At 34.4% G+C, this 23,335-nt stretch overlaps 1 protein-coding gene across 2 annotated transcripts; it reads left to right on the forward strand.

Moving 5' to 3' along the window:
• Positions 1-2,926: 2,926 nt before the first annotated feature.
• LOC138327555 (protein ABHD18-like) lies at positions 2,927-22,463 on the forward strand. Of its 2 annotated transcripts, none has more exons than XM_069273731.1 (12): positions 2,927-3,182; positions 4,644-4,875; positions 9,869-9,956; positions 10,999-11,105; positions 12,312-12,393; positions 13,083-13,164; positions 13,316-13,343; positions 13,465-13,603; positions 14,273-14,362; positions 14,744-14,842; positions 16,384-17,021; positions 17,769-22,463. In XM_069273731.1, exons 2-12 carry the CDS (start codon positions 4,781-4,783, stop codon positions 17,818-17,820), a joined length of 1,500 nt encoding a protein of 499 aa, XP_069129832.1. In that variant the 5' UTR covers positions 2,927-3,182; positions 4,644-4,780; the 3' UTR covers positions 17,821-22,463. The 2 variants fall into 2 exon arrangements, with proteins under 2 accessions (XP_069129832.1, XP_069129833.1); XM_069273732.1 differs by having other exon boundaries at positions 2,937-3,040.
• Positions 22,464-23,335: the final 872 nt, after the last annotated feature.

The following is a 23,335-nucleotide window of genomic DNA, read 5'->3' on the forward strand; positions in this document are numbered from 1 at the left end:
ACCGAGAGTTTCAACATTATACTATCTTGTACGTACAAGATAGTAACTTGTACGTACAAGATACTAACTTGTACGTACAAAATACTAACTTGTACGTACAAGATACTATCTTGTACGTACAAGATACTAAGTTGTACGAACAAGATACTAACTTGTACGTACAAGATACTAACTTGTACGTACAAGATAATATCTTGTACGTACAAGATACTAACTTGTACGTACAAGATACTAAGTTGTACGTACAAGATACTAAGTTGTACGTACAAGATACTATCTTGTACGTACAAGATACTATCTTGTACGTACAAGATACTAACTTGTACGTACAGGATAATATCTTGTACGTACAAGATACTATCTTGTACGTACAAGATACTATAAGTTGTACGTACAAGATACTATCTTGTACGTACAAGATACTAACTTGTACGTACAAGATACTAACTTGTACGTACAAGATAAATTAAATTATATAGTGGCCCTAATACGCCGCCGTAGTCAGTAATTAAAATTGAAGGCATTTTAGGACAAAATTACCAATCACAGACCTGCAAAGTCTTCACAGTGCACCGTTTTGCGATTCTTTTCATGAATATCAAATGAACAAACTACGTACATGTGCTTGTCTCATCGCACTCATAGAGCCTTCAGATTTACTCTGACCTATCCACTATAATCCTAGGGGTGGATTTATATTACGACTGTGATTAATCCCTCGAGGCGCAAAAGGAAAATACCAGTATTAATTGCTTTTTTCGATGAGATGAACCCCGGAGTACATGATAACTACTAAAAAAATATGTGATGTAAGCAGTTGAAAAAACCTTTCACGTTGATGATGGGAAATTCAGGAAGTTATTTCATCAACCTGTTTGCCAAAGCAATAAAACCGCAACCATACAATAGATTAAAAGGTAGTGGACCTTTAAATCAAAGTCTGGGGGTCGACATCCTCAATGCTTCAGGGGTTACATTCACTGACGTTATATCTACCTATGAACTAGACTAGACCATAGACTCTGGACTAGACCCTGTCTCATAGTAAAACTGGAGGCTGTTCAGGATAAAACAAGTGACCAATCATAGGCTTGCAGAGACTTCCTTTGAGTTCTACAGAGGGAGCGACGCCCGATCGCGACTTCAAAGACACAGTCAACCACAGTGTAATTACTGTTATTCGATTTTTTTTGTGTCGCCTGCAACGCAAGGGTGACACATAGGTATCACTAATGAGATCTCGGATGAGTTCGATAATGGTCAAAATCCGTCAATATTTGCAAGAGCTACGAGCCTTTAAGATCGTCAAAACAGATAAATCCTAAATCCATGGTTTCCGCCCAGTAACTTTATAATATTGTCCGATTTCAACCAATTTGGTGTATTGCTTTATATCAATGAAATCTTTGATGGGTAAAATACGTCATTATTTGCAAGAGTTACGCTACTTTAAAATCGTCAAAACATGGTTTCTGCTATCTAACATTAGTATTTATTGTCCGATTTTTACAAAGTTTGGTGCATGTGTATTGCTTTATATCAATGAGATCAAAAATGTTTTCGATACTGGTCAAAATCCATCAATATTTGCAAGAGTTACGGCATATGATAACTTCACCTACATGTAATTATTAACTATATTTTCAACTGTAAATATTTTTGTGATGCTGTGCAGGCGACACATCCACTTCCGTGGAATTCTCGTTTTATGTAATATAACGTCATTGTACCCCTATTGATACTGTACCCAAATTGATACCCTAATTGGAAAAAAAATACCTAAAACATTTGTGTTGTTAAAGTTTACCTCATTTCTCAGTGGTGATACCAAAGATGCATCATTTATTGATTATAACGCTTCGTTTTACATTACTATTTCTGTTATTTTCTCTGAAAGATAACTTTGAAATTGATAACTCTGTCTGAAACGTGTTAATCCCTAGAAATGTGGCTGTGCGACAATTACTATTTGTACTATAATAGTGGTGTTTTTTTCAAAGCGTAGGGCCTCCTCAAAGAAAATTTTCTTAAATAATGAAATTTAAGATATAAACACTGAAATAGATAAAATATAGTTGCCACACATTATTTTTTATTTAGTCATGTTCAAATTGCTCTTTGTATAGCGTTATTTCTCCATCTTAATTTTTACTAAAACTGTTACTAGATTCAAGTATTTTGTAACTTGATTGATTCATAATTATGTTTGTAGTTTTTTTACATTGAAATTTTTTACAATCATTAAAAATAATTGATAGTGGTCTTTTGACATATACACCACATTGGAACTATATAAGCTTAGGTGAATGCCACAGAAAACTGATTTTAAATCATTGAAATATCACACAAGTCATTACGTGGTGTTACAGGGTACCAAATTAGCACAGGTACTCTTGTGAAAACACTTGTACAATTTTTACAGTAAAATTTATAACTGTATTCAGTAAAAACTAGAAATTTCGAGACATGATATTAATCGTTCTAACAATAAAAATAAGCACTGAAATAAGAAAAACAAAGCATCAAAATAAAGTTTGTATGCTCTTTTTGAAAACAAAACAGAAAAAAGTGACGCATACCCAACAACAAATGTCATATAAGAGAAATCTACGTGTATTGGTATCAATTTTGGTACAATGACGTTACGTACTGAACTGAAGTTATGTTTCTGACTTGTTTACTCGCTTATTCTAAGTTAAAAAAAAATACGTCTCTAACAGAAATTATGTATCGTGTCTGTAAATTTAGAATTACAGGGGTACGACGTGCATACCCGGTATATCATATGAACACGTGAGTTTTCTTACGAAATACCATATCCGTAATCTTCAACCGGCTCTGACTTTTTACGCGAATAGTTACAATACCACTATACATTATCACCTAAACGCTTTGTCTAAATACGACGTCGCATTCAAACTTCTAAGAGACTGCGACTGGGTCAGGTGACGTTATCGAACGGGAGCACGACTGACGATTCAACATCGGATGATCTTATTCGAAGTGGACTGATTCACGTGTGTGGAAAACTGAACTAAAGGTGGTCTTTATACCTCAGTTGTTATTTCGAGTTATTGCACGAAGTCTGTATGTGTAAACGGTCAGAAGTTCCATAAGGTGTAGACGAAATTTAGACTAACTCGGTGACCCATATTCGACTGGGTCGTGTTGACATTTGAAAGGTAAGATAGCCTATTTTATCCAAATCAACGAGATGAATGTTTTGTAGTTTGAAATTAGGCTAGATGTAAACTAGGCCTACAAAATAAATGATTCAACCTAGAGTAATGTAAGATGACATTCGTAACATTTTATAAGAGTTCTTCAAATCATTTACTCAATATGTCTATTAAAAGTACTGAAATGACCGTTATGATTTGTTTTGGATGTCTTGACCCTACCTGTGTAAGTGGGACGAAGTGACCTTTTTTCAATGACCGATATACTTTGTATTTTGAAAACAAAGCTCAAACAATGTAACATTTTATGGCTAAATTATATGCGTATTAGGCCTACTATTTGTAATTAATTCTGAAGAAAGTTGATAAAAATACAATAAGCCTAAAGAATTAATTCTAAATTTATAAAAATAAGCATATTGTACTTAAACGTATGTAAAAAAGTACAAGGACGGTAGGGCTAGATGGCGGTTATAAATCCTAGGTAAATATTAACAACTATGTCCTAGTTATGTTGTGTTTGTTTATATTCAATATAAAAAAAAATCATAAAATAAAAAATGTACATAATACTGACCTACATATAATGAATTGAAAGCCAGAAATAGTCTTTGTTCATACCAAGTATATGCAGAGAAACTCCACTTATCCAAATTGAGGTTTTGTAGTTTGAAATTATTTAAAAAAAAAAAAAAACACAGGTGCTCAATCGATGGAGCAACTATATAGTCTATAGACTACATTTTCTCCTCTCCTGTACATTTTACAAAATCGGTGATCATAAACTAGCCAAGTTAACGTTGCCATCCCTATTTCTATCCTACATTCTCTAGGTGTTACTATCACTGACATTATTATATCCACCCTGGACTATTTCAGAATTGTATAATGGTACACTCTAATTAAATAACACTGCACAGTGTGTAGCTTTTATGTTGGGTGTCATTCTCTCTGTACTTTTCAAAGGAAGTCTTTGGAGGCCTGCGATTGATCAGATTTTTTCCCTGAACTGCCTTCAGTTTTACTTTGAGATTGTCCAAGGGTGGATATAACGGCTGTAATAATAACCCCAGAAGTATTGAGGATGCCTATGGGAGTATGCGTTCACCTAGCAGGAGTTATGCAAACTTGTGAGTTGTGGCTTCGTGGTCGAAGACATGATAAAAGAGGGAAGAATTTGTTGGAATTTGACAAACGATCGTCGGTGACCAGCTGGTGGCTCAGTCAGTAGTGAGTAGAGCATCCAGCTGGTGTTTGGAGGTCCCATGCAGGTTCAGACCCTGGTCTGGCCACTACATTAATATTTCCCCCTCTGAATGATTTTGACAGGTTACAATTTAGAGTTAATTCTGAATTATCAAGTAAACCATGTTACAGAAAAGAGCACAATTATTCTAAATGAGTGATGGTGACATTATCGTGTAATTGTTGAAATCATTAATATGATATTTTCATCTTTTGCAGTTTCACTCCAAAAGTGAATTTGGATAAACACGAGGCCAAAGTGTCAGAAACTCATTTTTTATTGTAATACATTGATTGGCTTTAAGGACTCACACTAAAGTCCTTAAATCTGGTGCACCAAAACAGAAACGCTGACCATGAGTCAAATCAGTAAAGTGGACGCTGCTTTCCGCAGTGTCATTGTCTACAAATTCTTCAAAAATGGATGGGGAACACCAGAGAATCTTAAAAAGTATGTATAACGGTAGTCTTTATCTCCAAATATCTGTCTGTGTATAATGTATATACCGGTATAGTCCTTATCTCCCAATATCTGTCTGTGTATTTTAATGTATATACCGGTATAGTCCGTATCTCCCATTATCTGTCTGTGTATAATGTATATACTGGTAGTCCTTATCTCCCAATATCTTTCTGTGTATAATGTACATACCGGTAGTCCTTATCTCCCATTATCTTTCTGTGTATAATGTACATACTGGTAGTCCTTATCTCCCATTATCTGTCTGTGTATAATGTATATACCGGTAGTCCTTATCTCCCATTATCTGTCTGTGTATAATGTACATACCGGTAGTCCTTATCTCCCATTATCTTTCTGTGTAGTCCTTATCTCCCATTATCTGTCTGTGTATAATGTACATACCGGTAGTCCTTATCTCCCATTATCTGTCTGTGTATAATGTACATACCGGTAGTCCTTATCTCCCATTATCTGTCTGTGTATAATGTACATACCGGTAGTCCTTATCTCCCATCAGTAGTCCTTATCTCCCATTATCTTTCTGTGTATAATGTACATATCGGTAGTCCTTATCTCCCATTATCTTTCTGTGTATAATGTATATACCGGTAGTCCTTATCTCCCATTATCTGTCAGTGTATAATGTACATACTGGTAGTCCTTATCTCCCATTATCTTTCTGTGTATAATGTACATATCGGTAGTCCTTATCTCCCATTATCTTTCTGTGTATAATGTACATATCGGTAGTCCTTATCTCCCATTATCTGTCTGTGTATAATGTACATACCTTATCTCCCATTATCTTTCTGTGTATAATGTACATATCGGTAGTCCTTATCTCCCATTATCTGTCTGTGTATAATGTACATACCGGTAGTCCTTATCTCTCAATATCTGTCTGTGTATAATTTATATATATTGGTAGTCCTTATCTCCCAATATCTTTCTGTGTATAATGTACATACCGGTAGTCCTTATCTCCCATTATCTTTCTGTGTATAATGTACATATCGGTAGTCCTTATCTCCCATTATCTGTCTGTGTATAATGTATATACTGGTAGTCCTTATCTCCTAATATCTGTCTGTGTATAATGTATATATCGGTATATTCCTTATCTCCCAATATCTGTCTGTGTATAATGTACATACCGGTAGTCCTTATCTCTCAATATCTGTCTGTGTATAATTTATATATATTGGTAGTCCTTATCTCCCAATATCTTTCTGTGTATAATGTACATACCAGTAGTCCTTATCTCTCAATATCTTTCTGTGTATAATGTACATACCGGTAGTCCTTATCTCCCATTATCTTTCTGTGTATAATGTACATACCGGTAGTCCTTATCTCCCATTATCTGTCTGTGTATAATGTACATACCGGTAGTCCTTATCTCCCATTATCTGTCTGTGTATAATGTATATACTGGTAGTCCTTATCTCCTAATATCTGTCTGTGTATAATGTACATACCGGTAGTCCTTATCTCTCAATATCTGTCTGTGTATAATGTATATATATTGGTAGTCCTTATCTCCCAATATCTTTCTGTGTATAATGTACATACCGGTAGTCCTTATCTCCCAATATCTTTCTGTGTATAATGTACATACCGGTAGACATTATCTGTCTGTGTATAATGTATACACTGGTAGTCCTTGTCTCCTAATATCTGTCTGTGTATAATGTATATACCGGTATATTCCTTATCTCCCATTATCTGTCTGTGTATAATGTACATATCGGTAGTCCTTATCTCCCATTATCTGTCTGTGTATAATGTACATACCGGTAGTCCTTATCTCCCATTATCTGTCTGTGTATAATGTACATACCGGTAGTCCTTATCTCCCATTATCTTTCTGTGTATAATGTACATATCGGTAGTCCTTATCTCCCATTATCTGTCTGTGTATAATGTACATACCGGTAGTCCTTATCTCCCATTGTCTTTCTGTGTATAATGTACATACCGGTAGTCCTTATCTCCCATTATCTGTCTGTGTATAATGTACATACCGGTAGTCCTTATCTCCCATTATCTGTCTGTGTATAATGTACATATCGGTAGTCCTTATCTCCCATTATCTGTCTGTGTATAATGTACATACCGGTAGTCCTTATCTCCCATTATCTGTCTGTGTATAATGTACATACCGGTAGTCCTTATCTCCCATTATCTTTCTGTGTATAATGTACATACCGGTAGTCCTTATCTCCTAATATCTTTCTGTGTATAATGTACATATCGGTAGTCCTTATCTCCCATTATCTGTCTGTGTATAATGTACATATCGGTAGTCCTTATCTCCCATTATCTGTCTGTGTATAATGTACATACCGGAAGTCCTTATCTCCTAATATCTTTCTGTGTATAATGTACATACCGGTAGTCCTTATCTCCCATTATCTTTCTGTGTATAATGTACATACCGGTAGTCCTTATCTCCTAATATCTTTCTGTGTATAATGTACATATCGGTAGTCCTTATCTCCCATTATCTGTCTGTGTATAATGTACATATCGGTAGTCCTTATCTCCCATTATCTGTCTGTGTATAATGTACATAACATACCGGTAGTCCTTATCTCCTAATATCTTTCTGTGTATAATGTACATATCGGTAGTCCTTATCTCCCATTATCTGTCTGTGTATAATGTACATATCGGTAGTCCTTATCTCCCATTATCTGTCTGTGTATAATGTACATATCGGTAGTCCTTATCTTCCAATATCTTTCTGTTTATTATGTATATATCTGCAGTCTTTATCTCCTAAATCTGATATTTAAATGTAAATACAGTTATGAATATATACATGCCTCTATGCACATGTACATGTAGTACTGCACAAGTCTCTGATTTCTTCTGAATCCCATGCATATAAGTTCTAATCTTAAGTGTTGAACAATCTTAAGTGTTGAACTAACCATAATTAAGTGTTGAACTAACCATAATTAAGTGTTGAACTAACCATAATTAAGTGTTGAACTAACCATAATTAAGTGTTGAACTAACCATAATTAAGTGTTGAACTAACCATAATTAAGTGTTGAACTAACCATAATTAAGTGTTGAACTAACCATTAAGTGTTGAACTAACCATAATAAGTGTTGAACTAACCATAATTAAGTGTTGAACTAACCTGAACTAACCATAATTAAGTGTTGAACTAACCATAATTAAGTGTTGAACTAACCATAATTAAGTGTTGAACTAACCATAATTAAGTGTTGAACTAACCATAATTAAGTGTTGAACTAACCATAATTAAGTGTTGAACTAACCATAATTAAGTGTTGAACTAACCATAATTAAGTGTTGAACTAACCATAATTAAGTGTTGAACTAACCATAATTAAGTGTTGAACTAACCATAATTAAGTGTTGAACTAACCATAATTAAGTTGAACTAACCATATTGAAGTGTTGAACTAACCATAACTAAGTGTTGAACTAACCATAATTAAGTGTTGAACTAACCATAATTAAGTGTTGAACTAACCATAATTAAGTGTTGAACTAACCATAATTAAGTGTTGAACTAACTATAATTAAGTGTTGAACTAACCATAATTAAGTGTTGAACTAACCATATTTAAGTGTTGAACTAACCATAACTAAGTGTTGAACTAACCATAATTAAGTGTTGAACTAACCATAACTAAGTGTTGAACTAACCATAATTAAGTGTTGAACTAACCATAATTAAGTGTTGAACTAACCATAATTAAGTGTTGAACTAACTATAATTAAGTGTTGAACTAACTATAATTAAGTGTTGAACTAACCATAACTAAGTGTTGAACTAACCATAATTAAGTGTTGAACTAACCATAATTAAGTGTTGAACTAACCATAATTAAGTGTTGAACTAACCCTAATTAAGCCCTGTGGCCCTGCTATAGGTTATAATTATTTTGAAGAAGAGACATTAGATGTTGTTTAGTGGTCATAAATATAGATCAGGCTTATTTGATTTTCAGATACATGCACTATTATACAAATATTTCATGGGTTACTGTGCTCTAGTTCATAATATTTAACCCGAGGTGATGGTAATCAACAAATGTTATATTGCACGAGGCCAAAGGCCGAGTGCAATATAACATTTGTTGATTACCATCACCGAGGGGTAAATATTATGAACTAGAGCACTGAGTAACCCATGAAATATTTGTTTTATTACATAATCAATTAATCACCAGTTTTTTAGTTGATTTTTAATGAATTTCAGAATCACAGATCAAAATCTTCATCACCGCATCGTATGGGAAACCTTCTAATCATATTGAAGATTGGCGTCTGAGTCCACGTACTCCATGGCGTAACTCCACTTTTCATGTCGTATTGCATTCTTTTAAATTATTAGAACTTTATGCAGCCTTTTAATCCAATACATTCGTCGTGTTCGTCCTCTACTTGATAAAACCAACTGTCAAGCACAGCGAGCAACGTCAATGGCGTGCTTGATCCGACATCTATAAAACTAGCGCGAAATTTAGCGTGAACCTTTGTGACGTCATTAACGTAACTCAGTGATACGCGCGATTCCTCGGAGGTTTTTTATGAAGCTAGACAACAACGGCGAGGTGTTCCAAAAGCCGTGCAATATAACATCTCGAACCGTGCAATATAACGTTTCCATGGTAGCGTGCAATATAACTTCGAACTGTGCAATATAACAAAGTTTTATTGAACGGTCGGGATAATAGTTGGAAATATTATATTTCCTCATATATAGATTGGTGTAAACAAATTATGTAATAAACTGTTTTATTTGATCCCAGTATATTGCTAAATACCACTTAAATGTAAATCAAAAGGAAAGATATATACCAACAGTGATTGTATAATAGTTTTGATCTTACAAGAACTTTGAGTTGGGACAATATTCATGAAATGTTTATCATTGTGTGTATATGTATTTTATGTACATTTGTACATGACATTCTGTGATTCTTGTGTTCTCAGGATCTTTGACTTTCGTAAGAAGATTTCCAACCGAGACACCTGTAGATATATGGTCAATATGTCACTGGACAAGGTTATCATTGACAAGGTAGGTCAATGTTCAACATTACATGTAAATCCATCGTATTATCATTGACAAGGTAGGTCAATGTTCAACATTACATGTAAATCCATCGTGTTATCATTGACAAGGTAGGTCAATGTTCAACATTACATGTAAATCCATCGTATTATCATTGACAAGGTAGGTCTATGTTCAACATTACATGTAAATCCATCGTGTTATCATTGACAAGGTAGGTCAATGTTCAACATTACATGTAAATCCATCGTATTATCATTGACAAGGTAGGTCAATGTTCAACATTACATGTAAATCCATCGTGTTATCATTGACAAGGTAGGTCAATGTTCAACATTACATGTAAATCCATCGTGTTATCATTGACAAGGTAGGTCAATGTTCAACATTACATGTAAATCCATCGTGTTATCATTGACAAGGTAGGTCAATGTTCAACATTACATGTAAATCCATCGTGTTATCATTGACAAGGTAGGTCAATGTTCAACATTACATGTAAATCCATCGTATTATCATTGACAAGGTAGGTCAATGTTCAACATTACATGTAAATCCATCGTGTTATCATTGACAAGGTAGGTCAATATTCAACATTACATGTAAATCCATCGTATGTATTTAGATTTCATCCTGAACATTGATCTGATGGTTTTGATACAATGTACAGAAACTTTTGTTAACTATCAAAAGCAAGCAAGGCAAGTAAGAAAACTTTTTTTTTTCAAGTACATGTATTACACAATAAACAAGTTACATATATCACAACGAACCCCAGTAATGTAGGAAGGCATTCTCTATCAGGAAAATAACTTATGAAGTTTTCATAAGCATGCTTGTGAATGAGCAATTGCTTGTTGCTATTGTGTACCATATTATAAACTTTGATAATACTTTTGAAATTAAACCTGCTGACATGGTAAGCTTGAAACCTCTTCTTATACTAGATGACATGACTTAAATATTTAAAATAATTGAAAGGAATATACAACATTCTCAAACAAAAGCCTTGTTAAGAATTTAATATATTACATGTATCTATCTTAAGGAAGAAACAGTGGAGAAGAAAAACATGAGAACCATCGAAGGCCATTTTACCTCACCGTTTGAGAGACACCTACCGGGAGTAATGCCAGAGAAAGCCAGAACGGCCAAGTAAGTCATTATAAAAGGGTGAAGTCCACTAAAGAGAGAAAATGTAGGTGATGGAATGAGAGTTACACATGATGCAAGATCTGTTCAATTTCAGCTGGTTATTACAACTGAATAATCCTGATGTGTACTTCAGAGAAAACATTTTTAATCTTCATAGATGACACAAACAGTTTCTAAAACTGTCAAAACTATTCTTCAACACTGGACATTACAGTAAAGGGAAATAAATCGTACATACAGTCAAACCGCGATGATTTGAACATCGGGGAATCAAATTTCTCGCTGTATCAAACTTTTTGCTTGGTCCCGAATTTCTTCACAATATAACATTACTAACAAACCAATGAATGAATCAAAGTTTTATGAATCAAAGTTTTCGATGTATCAAAGTTTTATGAATCAAAGTTTTCGATGTATCAAACTTTTTTTCACAGACTATTTCTTAAGAATTTTAGGTAATTGACAATCGATGAATCAAACCAAACAAAATTACTTGTACAGATCACTGACAGGTATTCACCAAATATATTTATTGTAAACGATAACAATGCAGGTGATTGATTTTATACTTTTTAAAAAAAAAAAAATTTATATGCAAGATAAGATGATTATTAAGTTTCTGGAATGGAGATGACATGTACACAACTGTAACAGTTGCTCATGGTATTAAAAAAAATATTTTTTTAATTCCAACTATGAATAATTCGAAGTCTCGATATATCAAAGTTTTTCTGTCGGTCCCTTGAACTTCAAAACATCTAGGTTTGACTGTATATATCTAGAGTGTAGTTATCTCCCCTAGATTAAACCATATACACAGCAATACCTCTACAACATAAATCTCCACACAAAGCTAAACCAGAAACTAAAACGTAACCTATTTTATTGTAATAAGGCCATGAATAGTAAACTAAAGGTTAAAACCAGAATCTGAACTGTGTGTTTGGCAACTGACATGAGTTATATCTGTTGAAACACACTGTGAATTTGAAGATCTGTTGAAACACACTTTGTGAATTTGAAATATAATTAAGAAAACCCTGTTCACATAAATCCATATAGCCCCTATGCCCTAGTTGCATATATATCCTGTTATTTCAAATAAGTTTTTTCAATTTTCGTAGGATTTCAATATACCGAGTACGTAACAGATATTGATTTGATTTGAAATCATATCTTGATAAACACATGTTTAATTTTCTTCAGATTCAAGTTAATTCTTCCAAAAGACTGGCAGAGTGAAAATTACAAACCTGTATGTTTACAACTGGCCGGTACTGGGGACCATGTAAGTAGTTTTCAGTAGTACTCTGCATGTAGAGAACTTATGAGTATGTGTTTTGGATGCTTTTATGAAATAATAAAAAAAAACCCAGTATAAGCTGGCTTCCTGGATGATAGTTGTAGATTGATATGTTATACAATGTAACTTCTCAAACCATCCCCTCTTAAAACCGAGCATAGATGTGATGTATGGAATTAATTCCTCTTTATTTATAGTAATTCAAATGTCACAAACCAATTCCTCCCAATTCTAAATACCAGACTGATTTTGAGGTCGGAATAGACAAATCGGAGCGACTTAAAAGTTAATTAGCTGTTAATAAGATCTTGAGCCTAATAATTGAAACCTTGAAGACCACATCCTCTTTAACTTTTTCCATGCAAGTTTTAATATACACAAATTCTAATCACCAGCAAAAAACATCAAATTTAATTTCATGCAAAAATAAGTTTATTTACTGTTCCTGGTACTGAAGTATTATCAGTGTGATAAAAAGATTAAGAGAATTGGATGATTTATCGCTGAATTGGGAAAACATGCATTGATATTGTGCATATTTTATCCTCAACAATTCATCCATCATCCGCTTGATTATCACTATAAAGCCATACAGGTCCTAGAAAAATTGTCAAATTGATTTCATAACCAAATGCTGAATATATCATGTAATGTCATCTCTGTTCTGTTTCCAGGGCTTCAGGAACCGAGAGGAGAGGATGGCGGTGCCACTGTTAAAGAAAGGGATCGCCTCACTGCTGGTGGAGAACCCTTTTTGTATCCTTTGTTGGTAGATATCTAGCAAGCCACAATTCACTATTTCTATTTTGCTTTTTGTGCATTTGTAGGAGCTTTCTCAAAGCTTTAAAATTAAAGTATCATGATTACAATAAAATGCCTTTCATATGATTCCTTAGCCAAGACACAGATGGTTCCAGAAAACCAAAGACGCAAACGTAAGTTGTCAAAAAACTGTTTCCTAAACTTTTGTGCTCATTTCTTTTGAAAATTTTTGTTTTTGTCTTGAAATGTACAAATTAAATCTTCATTTCTATTTGATACAATTTTATTTTGCAGACGTTCATTCCTGCTGCATGTGAACGATCTGTTTGTGATGGGGGCTGGTCTTACCCTGGAATCTCTTGTCCTGTTACGCTGGTGTGAAAGTCAGGGATATGGACCTCTGGGGATCACTGGTATCTCATTAGGAGGTCATGTAAGTAGTTGACTCAAATAGGGGAATTACTTTTGTTTATCGATAATAAAACGGTGTTACATGAATTGCCACTGCAGTAGTCGAGAAAGGTATTTGTGAAAGCAACTTTTCTATCGTTTGTAGAAATAACAAGTTTTACATGTAGTTGTGAATTTCCTAACATGTTTGGTCAAGTGTAAGGGGCCGCGGTGGCCGAGTGGTTAAGATGTCCCGACATATTACCACAAGCCCTCCACCTCTGGGATGCGGGTTCGAATCCCATGTGGGGCAGTTGCCAGGTACTGACCGCTGGCCGGTGGTTTTTCTCCGGGTACTCCGGCTTTCCTCCACCAACAAACCTGGCACGTCCTTACATGACCCTGGCTGTTAATAGGACGTAAAACTAAACAAACCAAAGTCAAGTGTAAAAGACTGCATATGTATGTATGCTTGAACTAAATTATTAAGTGATATGTTAAATCTCTTAGTGAATTCATCTTAATAAACCAAAAATATTGGTGTCTTATTACTTTTATCATGGAGAGAATTAAGTGATATCAATATTATGGAAACTTTGGTGGCTTTTAATGTGGTTGAATACTTCAAAATATCTCATGGCATCATCATTGTTAAATTTGTTAATCATTCCCAAAATGAAAAATGACAAGAAATGTTTTAAATTGACTTCAGATGGCATGTTTAGCAGCCACCAACTGGCACAAGCCCCTGGTGTTAGTTCCCTGTTTGTCCTGGACTACAGCGTCTTCTGTCTACACCAAGGTAACAACTGGTATCTATAACATAACTACATCCCTTTTGATATCAAAATATATACCAACAGAGTTAAAAACTTTGTAGAAACCATTTTTGTTTTCACTTGAACCATGAATGTAAAATTATAATGTGTATTCTTTGTTTTAAGGACTAAGCACAAATATATCTACATACATTTAGTAAATACTCAATATTTATAAGAAAGTTGGCAACTCCAAACAACATAAGTATGACCACACAGACATTTCATGTTATTGTAAAAACATTAAAAAATATAAATTCTGTATGTCATGGTGAATGTACGTCGAACATATTATAGAAATAAAATGACTTCTTCAGCGAATCTTCTCCAGTACCTGATATACATGCCTGCTTTATACAATACAGGGAGTACTGAGGAATGGTATTAATTGGAAAAAGCTGGAATCTCAATACAAAGATGGATCAGAATATAAGGAAATGGTAGATCTCCTATCACAGGATCAGGTACTGTATGGTTGATATAAGACAAACATCAGATCCATCGTGGGTGGGGCCACAGTGGTCCAGCGTTTAAGATGGCCCAACATTTAAAGAATAGACTTTTATTTTGTTGAGTTTGTGAGGTTATAATGATAATGGAGCCTGTGTAAATTATGTAACCCCGGCGAAGGGTTACATAATTTACATGTGCTCCATTATCATTATACATCATCGTCAACGAATTGATTGAACAGCTGATTGGAATCAAGTCATTCATATATGTTCCCACCAAAAGTGGGGTCATGACCTCCCGTTGCTACACCAGCGACAATTCCCGTAACAATAGAATCGCTGCACATGTTGTTATATCATTATACACTGATAATGATAATACTAGAAAGCATGGTTATTGATTCCATGTCAGTGCAAACTGTAAATATAATACCAAAGTGCATGGCCACAGTCCCACCTAGGAACATTTATTTTATGATTGATGGTCACAGTCAACAATCAAATTTTCTGTATGCTGAGAAAATGATGCTATCCAGAAAAGCACCACTAACCTTTGAGGTATATAAGATCATTGCAATTCACAAGACTTTCCTAATAATAATTATTAACATTAATTTCCTTTGCTTGATGGAAGTCTTTTCTAAGCACCTTTATATCCATGCATTCTAGGTCATTGATTACTGTAATATCTGACAAACTGAGCTTTTCTCAGTGTTTATACTGGGCATGGCTCATCAACATTCCTTAACTTAAAAGACACTTTTTGAGAAATTAAAATTTTTCTGTAGGATGGTTCCTGATCTTTAGATTTTTTCCTTAATTTGCTTAAAGAGACAATTCACTCAGGCAAATTATTTTACATAACCAATAAGCAAAATATAGCATAAATGTATTGTTCTACATTTCTTATGAAACATATAACGTAAAACAGTGACAAATTCCACGACATTGTTAAGTATTTTAATTAATATCGTTGAAATATCAAATCGTTGATCAATACGATTAAGCAGGTACAATATTAACTCTACCCATACCCGAGCCAAAGTCACGCACGTTAAACAAATGAACTACATAACCACTGAGAAGGTGATAAAATGATTTTTAGGCAAGACAATTCACCTAATAAGGTAAACACACTACTGTCAGAGCGATTTGAGCAGTTCACGCCAAAAGTTGCATTACTTTACGAGCAAGGGACAGGGTTCGGCATACAAGAAGTTCGACCACAGTGTGTAATGGCGGACAGCGAGCAAGTTTGAATATTTCACACACATGTCGCCACCATAGGCGTTTCAGGCATATCACAGTAAAACTGACTGATCTAATTTCCATTAGAACTTGTTTTATCTGATATATATATACAAATTCTAATGTTCTCTTAGACTGAATTGTCCCTTTAATGCTTTCCTATGGAGAATTTTAAGTTGAGGAATGGTCAATAAACTTGAGTTAATTTGTCTTTGTCACATACATTAAACCGCCGCAGTGTTTCAGGTTTTGAAGATTGGGGTACTAGGTAACTTGTATACTGATCTTTGACCATCTTGTTGTAGTGGGATATGTCAGCTTACTCCGAAGGTCGCAGAGCTGTGTACGACATAGAAAACCCTGAGGACCTGAAAAAAGGATATGAAATGGCAGCAAATTATGTGATAAACAATTATTCTCCTCCACAACAAGAAAACCTTAAGTCTATTGAGGAGCCAGTACTAAGTGGGGACGAGCTAGGCATTAAAAGTGGTAAGGGACTAAATATTGGGTCTGGGGAGGGGCTGCGTGTGGGGAATGGGGAGGGGCTACAGATGGGGAGTGATGAAGGACTTGGTATGAAGAGTGGGGAGGAACTAGGTCTATGGAAGAGGGCTATTCTACCAGCCATGTCCTCCATCAAAGCTCCGGACATTAACCTTGAGCCTCTGTATCAGTCTATAAGTGAAAAATGGATGGAAATTGGCAAAAGGGACGAAGCTTCACTAGCCTTCTTGATCGGTGTTATGGATGAGTGCACACATCTTGGACATTATTCAAAACCAGTGGACCAGAACTTGATTATTATTGTAACAGCAAAACACGATGGTTACATTCCACGTGACGAAGTGCTCGGTTTGGATAAGATCTGGCCAGGCGCAGAGATCCGTTATGTAGACGGAGGACATGTGGAGGCCTATATCCGACATAAAGGAGTTTTCATGTAAGTAATCAGATCCCCACAAAAATAATATAAATACCAGTCCATAAATTTATTGTGTAACCACAAGTTAATTGTAATGCTAAATTTGTATATATAAATAATATAAAAGATATCGGGCAAAGAAGTAATTCTAACAGTGTGGACAAATGATTGTCAAATTTCCTAGTCGATCTCGTGACCATCCTTAACATGTAATTTTATTTGTTCTTCTTGTGTCTTGACAAAGGGGCAGATCGTCTCGAAAATTCGACAATCTTTTGTCCACACTGTTAGATTTACTTCTTTGCCCTATATTTACTACTTTAAGTAATTCGTATCCTACAGACATATGTCTATAAGGATCAAGTGTTATATGGAAAATAACTGTTGATATTACTTCCTTGACCAATAATAAAGGATACTTATTTTATATATCAATCAGCGATGAAACTGTGTACTTTTATTATAGACACGTGTTGATTTTGTCTAACTACAATACTGACATGGGATTACTATGCATAGATTTAATTTCTTAGAAATATATCAAGTTCTTTAAAATGTTAATGTGGTAAAATTATCAAAGATAAAAAAAATGATAAACATGTCATTAAACCAGGACATATTCTTCACTTTTCTACTATAAGTACTGTACAGTTTAGATATATAACCACATCTAAAAAGGAACATCCTGTTTATTATCTGTTGTAGCAATCTTCCTTTATAGTATACTCCCCGTTACATTTTGTGAAGTATTTCCTTTCCTTACAGACAAGCCATAACAGATGCCTTTGATAGAAGCAGACAGAAATACCACAGTTGATGACATGTTTACTGATGGTGATGTTGGCAAACACTGAATGGTTATACCGGTATATGCATGAACTGGACCGTGACTTTGTGATAATATACTATTATTGTTAATACATATCTAATGCAGCACACTGGGGATGAGACTTTTTATATTTTAACCAGCTGTTCTGATTTTAACATTTTTACAGTTTTGTGGTTACAAAATGGCCATGAATCTTTGAAGATGGGTTTAAAGTGGCCTGATGATGTTTTAATTTATATTTGAAGATCATGTATAACCTGTTGATCAGTTGAGGTTGTTGACTGGTGGTTTCCTATTATAACTGTGTATCTAAATGAATTACCTTACTGTACACCAACTTCTTTCTGCTCCAACATAATTCTGTATATTCCCACCTGATAATTTTTAGGGCAATTAACTATCATGATTTCAGTTTAAAAGCTCTACAGTATTTTGTGTAACTGAAACAAATCAGTCATGATATATGTTACCATATTTGAATTGTTCTCAAATTAATCTTTAATCTTGCTAAACGTAATTACTTGAGGAAATCAGTTTGTTTACTATATATGATATCTGCTGACAGGAAGGTAATTGTGCACACCAAAATATTCCATACATAATGATTTGTAGATATATCTAATGATTGTTATAGTTGTTCTAGTACTGTGTACTGAACCATGGACATTCAAAAGCCTTTTGTAACAATGGTCTTTCCTCAGGGAATCAGTATTATATGTGTGTGACCAATAATTATACGTACAAGCAGAAGGTTGCTGAAGATGTTGATGTTGATAAGCAACACTAGACAGGAGATCAGTGTTATTATTCATGACCTTATTATGTCAGTTCTGCAGGGATTTCTTTACGTGTGATGATAGTCAAAAATGCAATCACTTTAAACAATCCTGCTCATCTCTACATTATAAACATTCGGTCAGTGAAATACACATGTACCGATAATGTCTGTATATTACAGAGTTATCTGCCCTTGTGGGTAAGAAGTGATTGTGATGTAACTTAATTTTAATAAATTGTTTGAGAAATTGAGAAACAATGCAAGTTCGACTCAGGAAATAATGACTTTATAATTAATAATACACACAAGGGAAGATAACTCTGTAAAAATGAAAGACGGGATGAGTCTTAATAAGGTAGTATTAAGTAGGTAGGACTAAGTCATGTTATTTACTATAACTACAAAAGTGTGAGGTCTAGTCCAGGTTAATTACTGAAAGCATTTCCAACAGTTACATGTTAAATACAACAGAAAGTTATTTGTAGATTAACATTTAAAAGTAAATCTCATACAAAACATATTTTTATTTGAAATTGACCTTAATGAAAGCATTTACGATGTTTTAATGTAGTGGCAGCACATGTATAGTGTAGCAGCAGAAAGTCATTTGTAAATGTACCAGTCGTATTACAAGGTACCGGTATATATCTACAAATTGATGTTCTACCTGATACTATTGTGTTGATCTTGACTTATTTGATGTCAACAGGATACCTCACATGTGTTTATGTGTAATCATACAAAACAACAAATTATTGCTGCAATCAGGCGAGATTGTTTTTCTTGCCCTAGGATTTTGAGTTATAGTAAACTCAGGAAATATTACCATCCACAGACGCTGGTATGGATTATTGTACTGAAATATGTATGTGTTGACTTGCGATTTATTAAGATTTTAAACAAAATTACTTAACATGTGATTTTTATCAGGAACAGATTCTGGGGCTGCAGAACTTATGACAGGTAATATATTGTATCAATATATTCTGAACTAATGATGGTGGCTTGTATGGTGTTTAATTGAAGTCATACCTGTCTATAAAGGAAACACAGACCCCTTTTGGTGGGATTTACTATATTTGTATAATTTACTTCTGAATATAGTTCACCTGTCTATAAATGACTATTGTAGACAGATGACCTTTATAGATATATATATTTGACTAAATTATTTTATCAAGTGGTAGCCAAGAAGGTGACTTACTATCAATGGTTTAGGAAGTTTTCTGTATACCTTCATTAACCATCAGTTAATATCATTGTGAGAAATCAACTTAAGCATACTTGCCTCAGAAAATATAATCTAATGGAATAAGAAAGTTCATTATTGATTAAACCAGTGACAATAGTACTGTAATTATTTGTCAAGCTTTCATGTGTAGGACAAATTGACAACACATTTAACTTTGGTTACCAGGTACCTCAAGGTTAATCATTTTTACACGGTCTTAAACTCAATGTCACTTATACAGAGCTTCTTGTCCTCTAAATGTGGTGTTACAGTTAGTTCTATTCATTTCTTAAGTTTGTAAATCAGTATTGTTTTGTTTATATTTTCTCTCCACTTAATCATACTTATTTTGTTAACTGGTGTAAAGTGCTATGTAAAGACAGAGAATGATTTTGTCATTTCTGTATAAAGTACATATACGTGTAGTGCTATTTTACCTCTTAGTATTATTCTTTATTTTATCCTTTGTTCATGTGGTTATTATAAGCCTTTTACCTGGGCATTCAATGTTCCTTAGAATTAATTTAGAGTTTTAATTTATTTTCTCCTTTTTGTTTCATTATATGCCAGTGGTGTTTTCAGGGATGTATAAATTTCTTTAGCTTTTGCCATGTCAATTTTAGATGATTTGATTAAAATATTGTTTTCTGAATCAGAAATTAAAACAGAAAATTATCAAGTATTGTAATCTCGATACATACTTATCCACTGCTTTTGCCAAACTTCTGAAATGAGAATTGAAGACTAGGCAAATAGATTAAAAAGTTTGGACTTCAAATAGAAATCTTTATAAGAGGACGAATAAAGACAGTGAAATATTCCTGTTTTACAGTGATCCCAATGGCTGTCGGATGTGAGCTACTCCAATTCCTCTAAAGATCATTTTTATTTATTGTTAAGTTTTCTTAATTATACTTCTATCACTGGTCCTGCTCATCATCAGAGAATCATGGTTGACTGTACTGTGATACACTGTAGCATAGTGTGATCAGATGATGGGTTCCTCTCAGCATGCAATACCTGAAGTCTTGGTAGGCCCAGAAACTAAGGGACTTACATGAGTACACGTACTGGATTGACGGGCACACACCTTTGTAGTAGTGAAATCATACTAACCATCATCATCAGTGTCATCCCCAGGGGTTACTACCACTGTCATTATATTCACACTTTGACTATGTATGTTGTAGTGAAACTGAAATTGTCTGAAGACATTTCAGAAGAGAAAAGTTGACCAATAACATGCCTACAGAGGTTATTCATGGTACTGTGAAGAATACAGAGACAGCAACCCCAATTTAAAAGTCATACAGTGTACTGATACTGGATTCTTTTGATGTCTATCAAAGGACCAAATTACCATGGCCAGTATCATCAGAGGTTGAACACAGAGCCTTCAGTTTTGCTATGACATAGTCCATGGGTAGATATTATGACAGTAATAGTAACCCCTAGAATATTGAGGATGTATGAGTGTGAACATTGGGTAACAGATAGCAGTGTACAGTATCCTGATATATGTATTTATATAGCTAGCTGTCTTCTAACGATCATAAGTCAAATTTGATTATCCAGAAACAAGGTATAGAGGATTTGTAGATCATTTCTGTATTAATCAGAAGTATACCCAACAACAGTCATCTCTGTGTTAAAATTTCATATGGCTATACTGTGTTCAAGTCTACATTTAATAATCAAAGTTTAGATGAGATGTTTGGTTATGTACAATTTATAGTTGGTAGCTACAGTTGCATTGTATAGCTGGCAGGGAAACATCTGTATAACTAGTAAAATCATGAATTATATTGATTTTATTTTACAATTTTTGTATGATTACAACAAGTGCCAAATTATTAAATGTATTCCTATAGGTTATAGATCATAGGTTATTTTTGTGCTGTATATTATGATTGTTGTATAGTATGTAATTATTTCACAGGTACACACAGGTATGTGTGTAAAAATATACAGGTACAAAACCATGCAGAAAACCTGGTTACTGTTGGAAAGGAAATATCTTAATTGTTACTGTCATATTTTCTCTTGTTTTGATTTTATTCTGAAATATAAGTCTTTCTTTTTAAACCAAGGTATCAAATAAGAAATCAAGAAGTAAAAAAAATATAAACAGTAATGATTTGCGTGTATTATCTGTAAAATTACTACAATCTGAGGTACTGCTTTTCCATGTCATTCTGTTCCATCAAAGTTACTTCCTTCGTTTCACTTTGTCTGATCCATCAGAGTTACTTCCCTTTATTTCTTTTTGTCAGTACTTAAAATAAATGAAGGGAAGTAACTCTGATTTAGGAGAATTCTCTTTAAAGACACTCCAGGAGAATCTAACTAAAATGAACTAAGAGATTTTTTGTTTTGTTTTTAAAGACGTCAGGAAATTTCAGTATACATTGTACATTGTATATATGTCTGCTCTTTAAAGGATTCATGTATATTCTTGAATCTTCAGAATTCTGCATGACAGGCAAATAGTTGAGAATCATCCTTAAACTTGAATATGATGTTGTATACCTATTGGTCATTTGGCTAGTTTCACTGTACAATATTCTTAAAATAATCCTTGTACACATGCATTAGTGCATGATTATAATTATGTTGCTGTGACTGGTTTTCAATGTGTTTTCTATTTGATCTGAAATAACGAAGTCTTCCAAATGTGATACCAATACTTCTTTATAATTAACCCCTGAAAAATCATGATAAACTGTTTTGGCCTTTGAATTAGAAGAGTTCAAATGTCTCTTAAGGTGAGAGACTTTGAACCTTTGGTGCCCCTATCCCATTGAAGTCTTCTATGTGAACCTATAACTATGTTCTGCATGTGGTTCCCTTCACTTAATTTGCTACGATATGAACACCAAATGAAGTCTAGTAAATCTAAGGCGTATGTGAACCAATGAGTCTCCTCCCACACTAAGTGGTATCCCTAACAGATCCACTAGGTGAACCAATGATTCACCTCCCACACTTAGTGGTATCCCTAACAGATCCACTAGGTGAACCAATGATTCTCCTCCCACACTAAGTGGTATCCCTAACAGATCCACTGGGTGAACCAATGAGTCTCCTCCCACACTAAGTGGTATCCCTAACAGATCCACTGGGTGAACCAATGAGTCTCCTCCCACACTAAGTGGTATCCCTAACAGATCCACTGGGTGAACCAATGATTCACCTCCCACACTTAGTGGTATCCCTAACAGATCCACTAGGTGAACCAATGATTCTCCTCCCACACTAAGTGGTATCCCTAACAGATCCACTAGGTGAACCAATGATTCTCCTCCCACACTAAGTGGTATCCCTAACAGATCCACTAGGTGAACCAATGATTCTCCTCCCACACTAAGTGGTATCCCTAACAGATCCATTAGATGAACCAATGATTCTCCTCCCACACTAAGTGGTATCCCTAACAGATCCACTGGGTGAACCAATGATTCTCCTCCCACACTAAGTGGTAATGATCTCCTCCC

This window comes from Argopecten irradians, chromosome 7 (genome assembly GCF_041381155.1).
Source record: "Argopecten irradians isolate NY chromosome 7, Ai_NY, whole genome shotgun sequence".
NCBI classification, from domain to species: Eukaryota; Metazoa; Mollusca; class Bivalvia; order Pectinida; family Pectinidae; genus Argopecten; species Argopecten irradians.

Coding starts and splice junctions, on each gene's coding strand:
- LOC138327555 (XM_069273731.1), top strand. CDS start 4,781: ATGAGTCAAATCAGTAAAGTGGACGCTGCTTTCCGCAGTGTCATTGTC. Junction 9,957..10,998: donor ACAAGGTTATCATTGACAAG/GTAGGTCAATGT, acceptor ATCTATCTTAAG/GAAGAAACAGTGGAGAAGAA. Junction 14,843..16,383: donor ATCTCCTATCACAGGATCAG/GTACTGTATGGT, acceptor ATCTTGTTGTAG/TGGGATATGTCAGCTTACTC.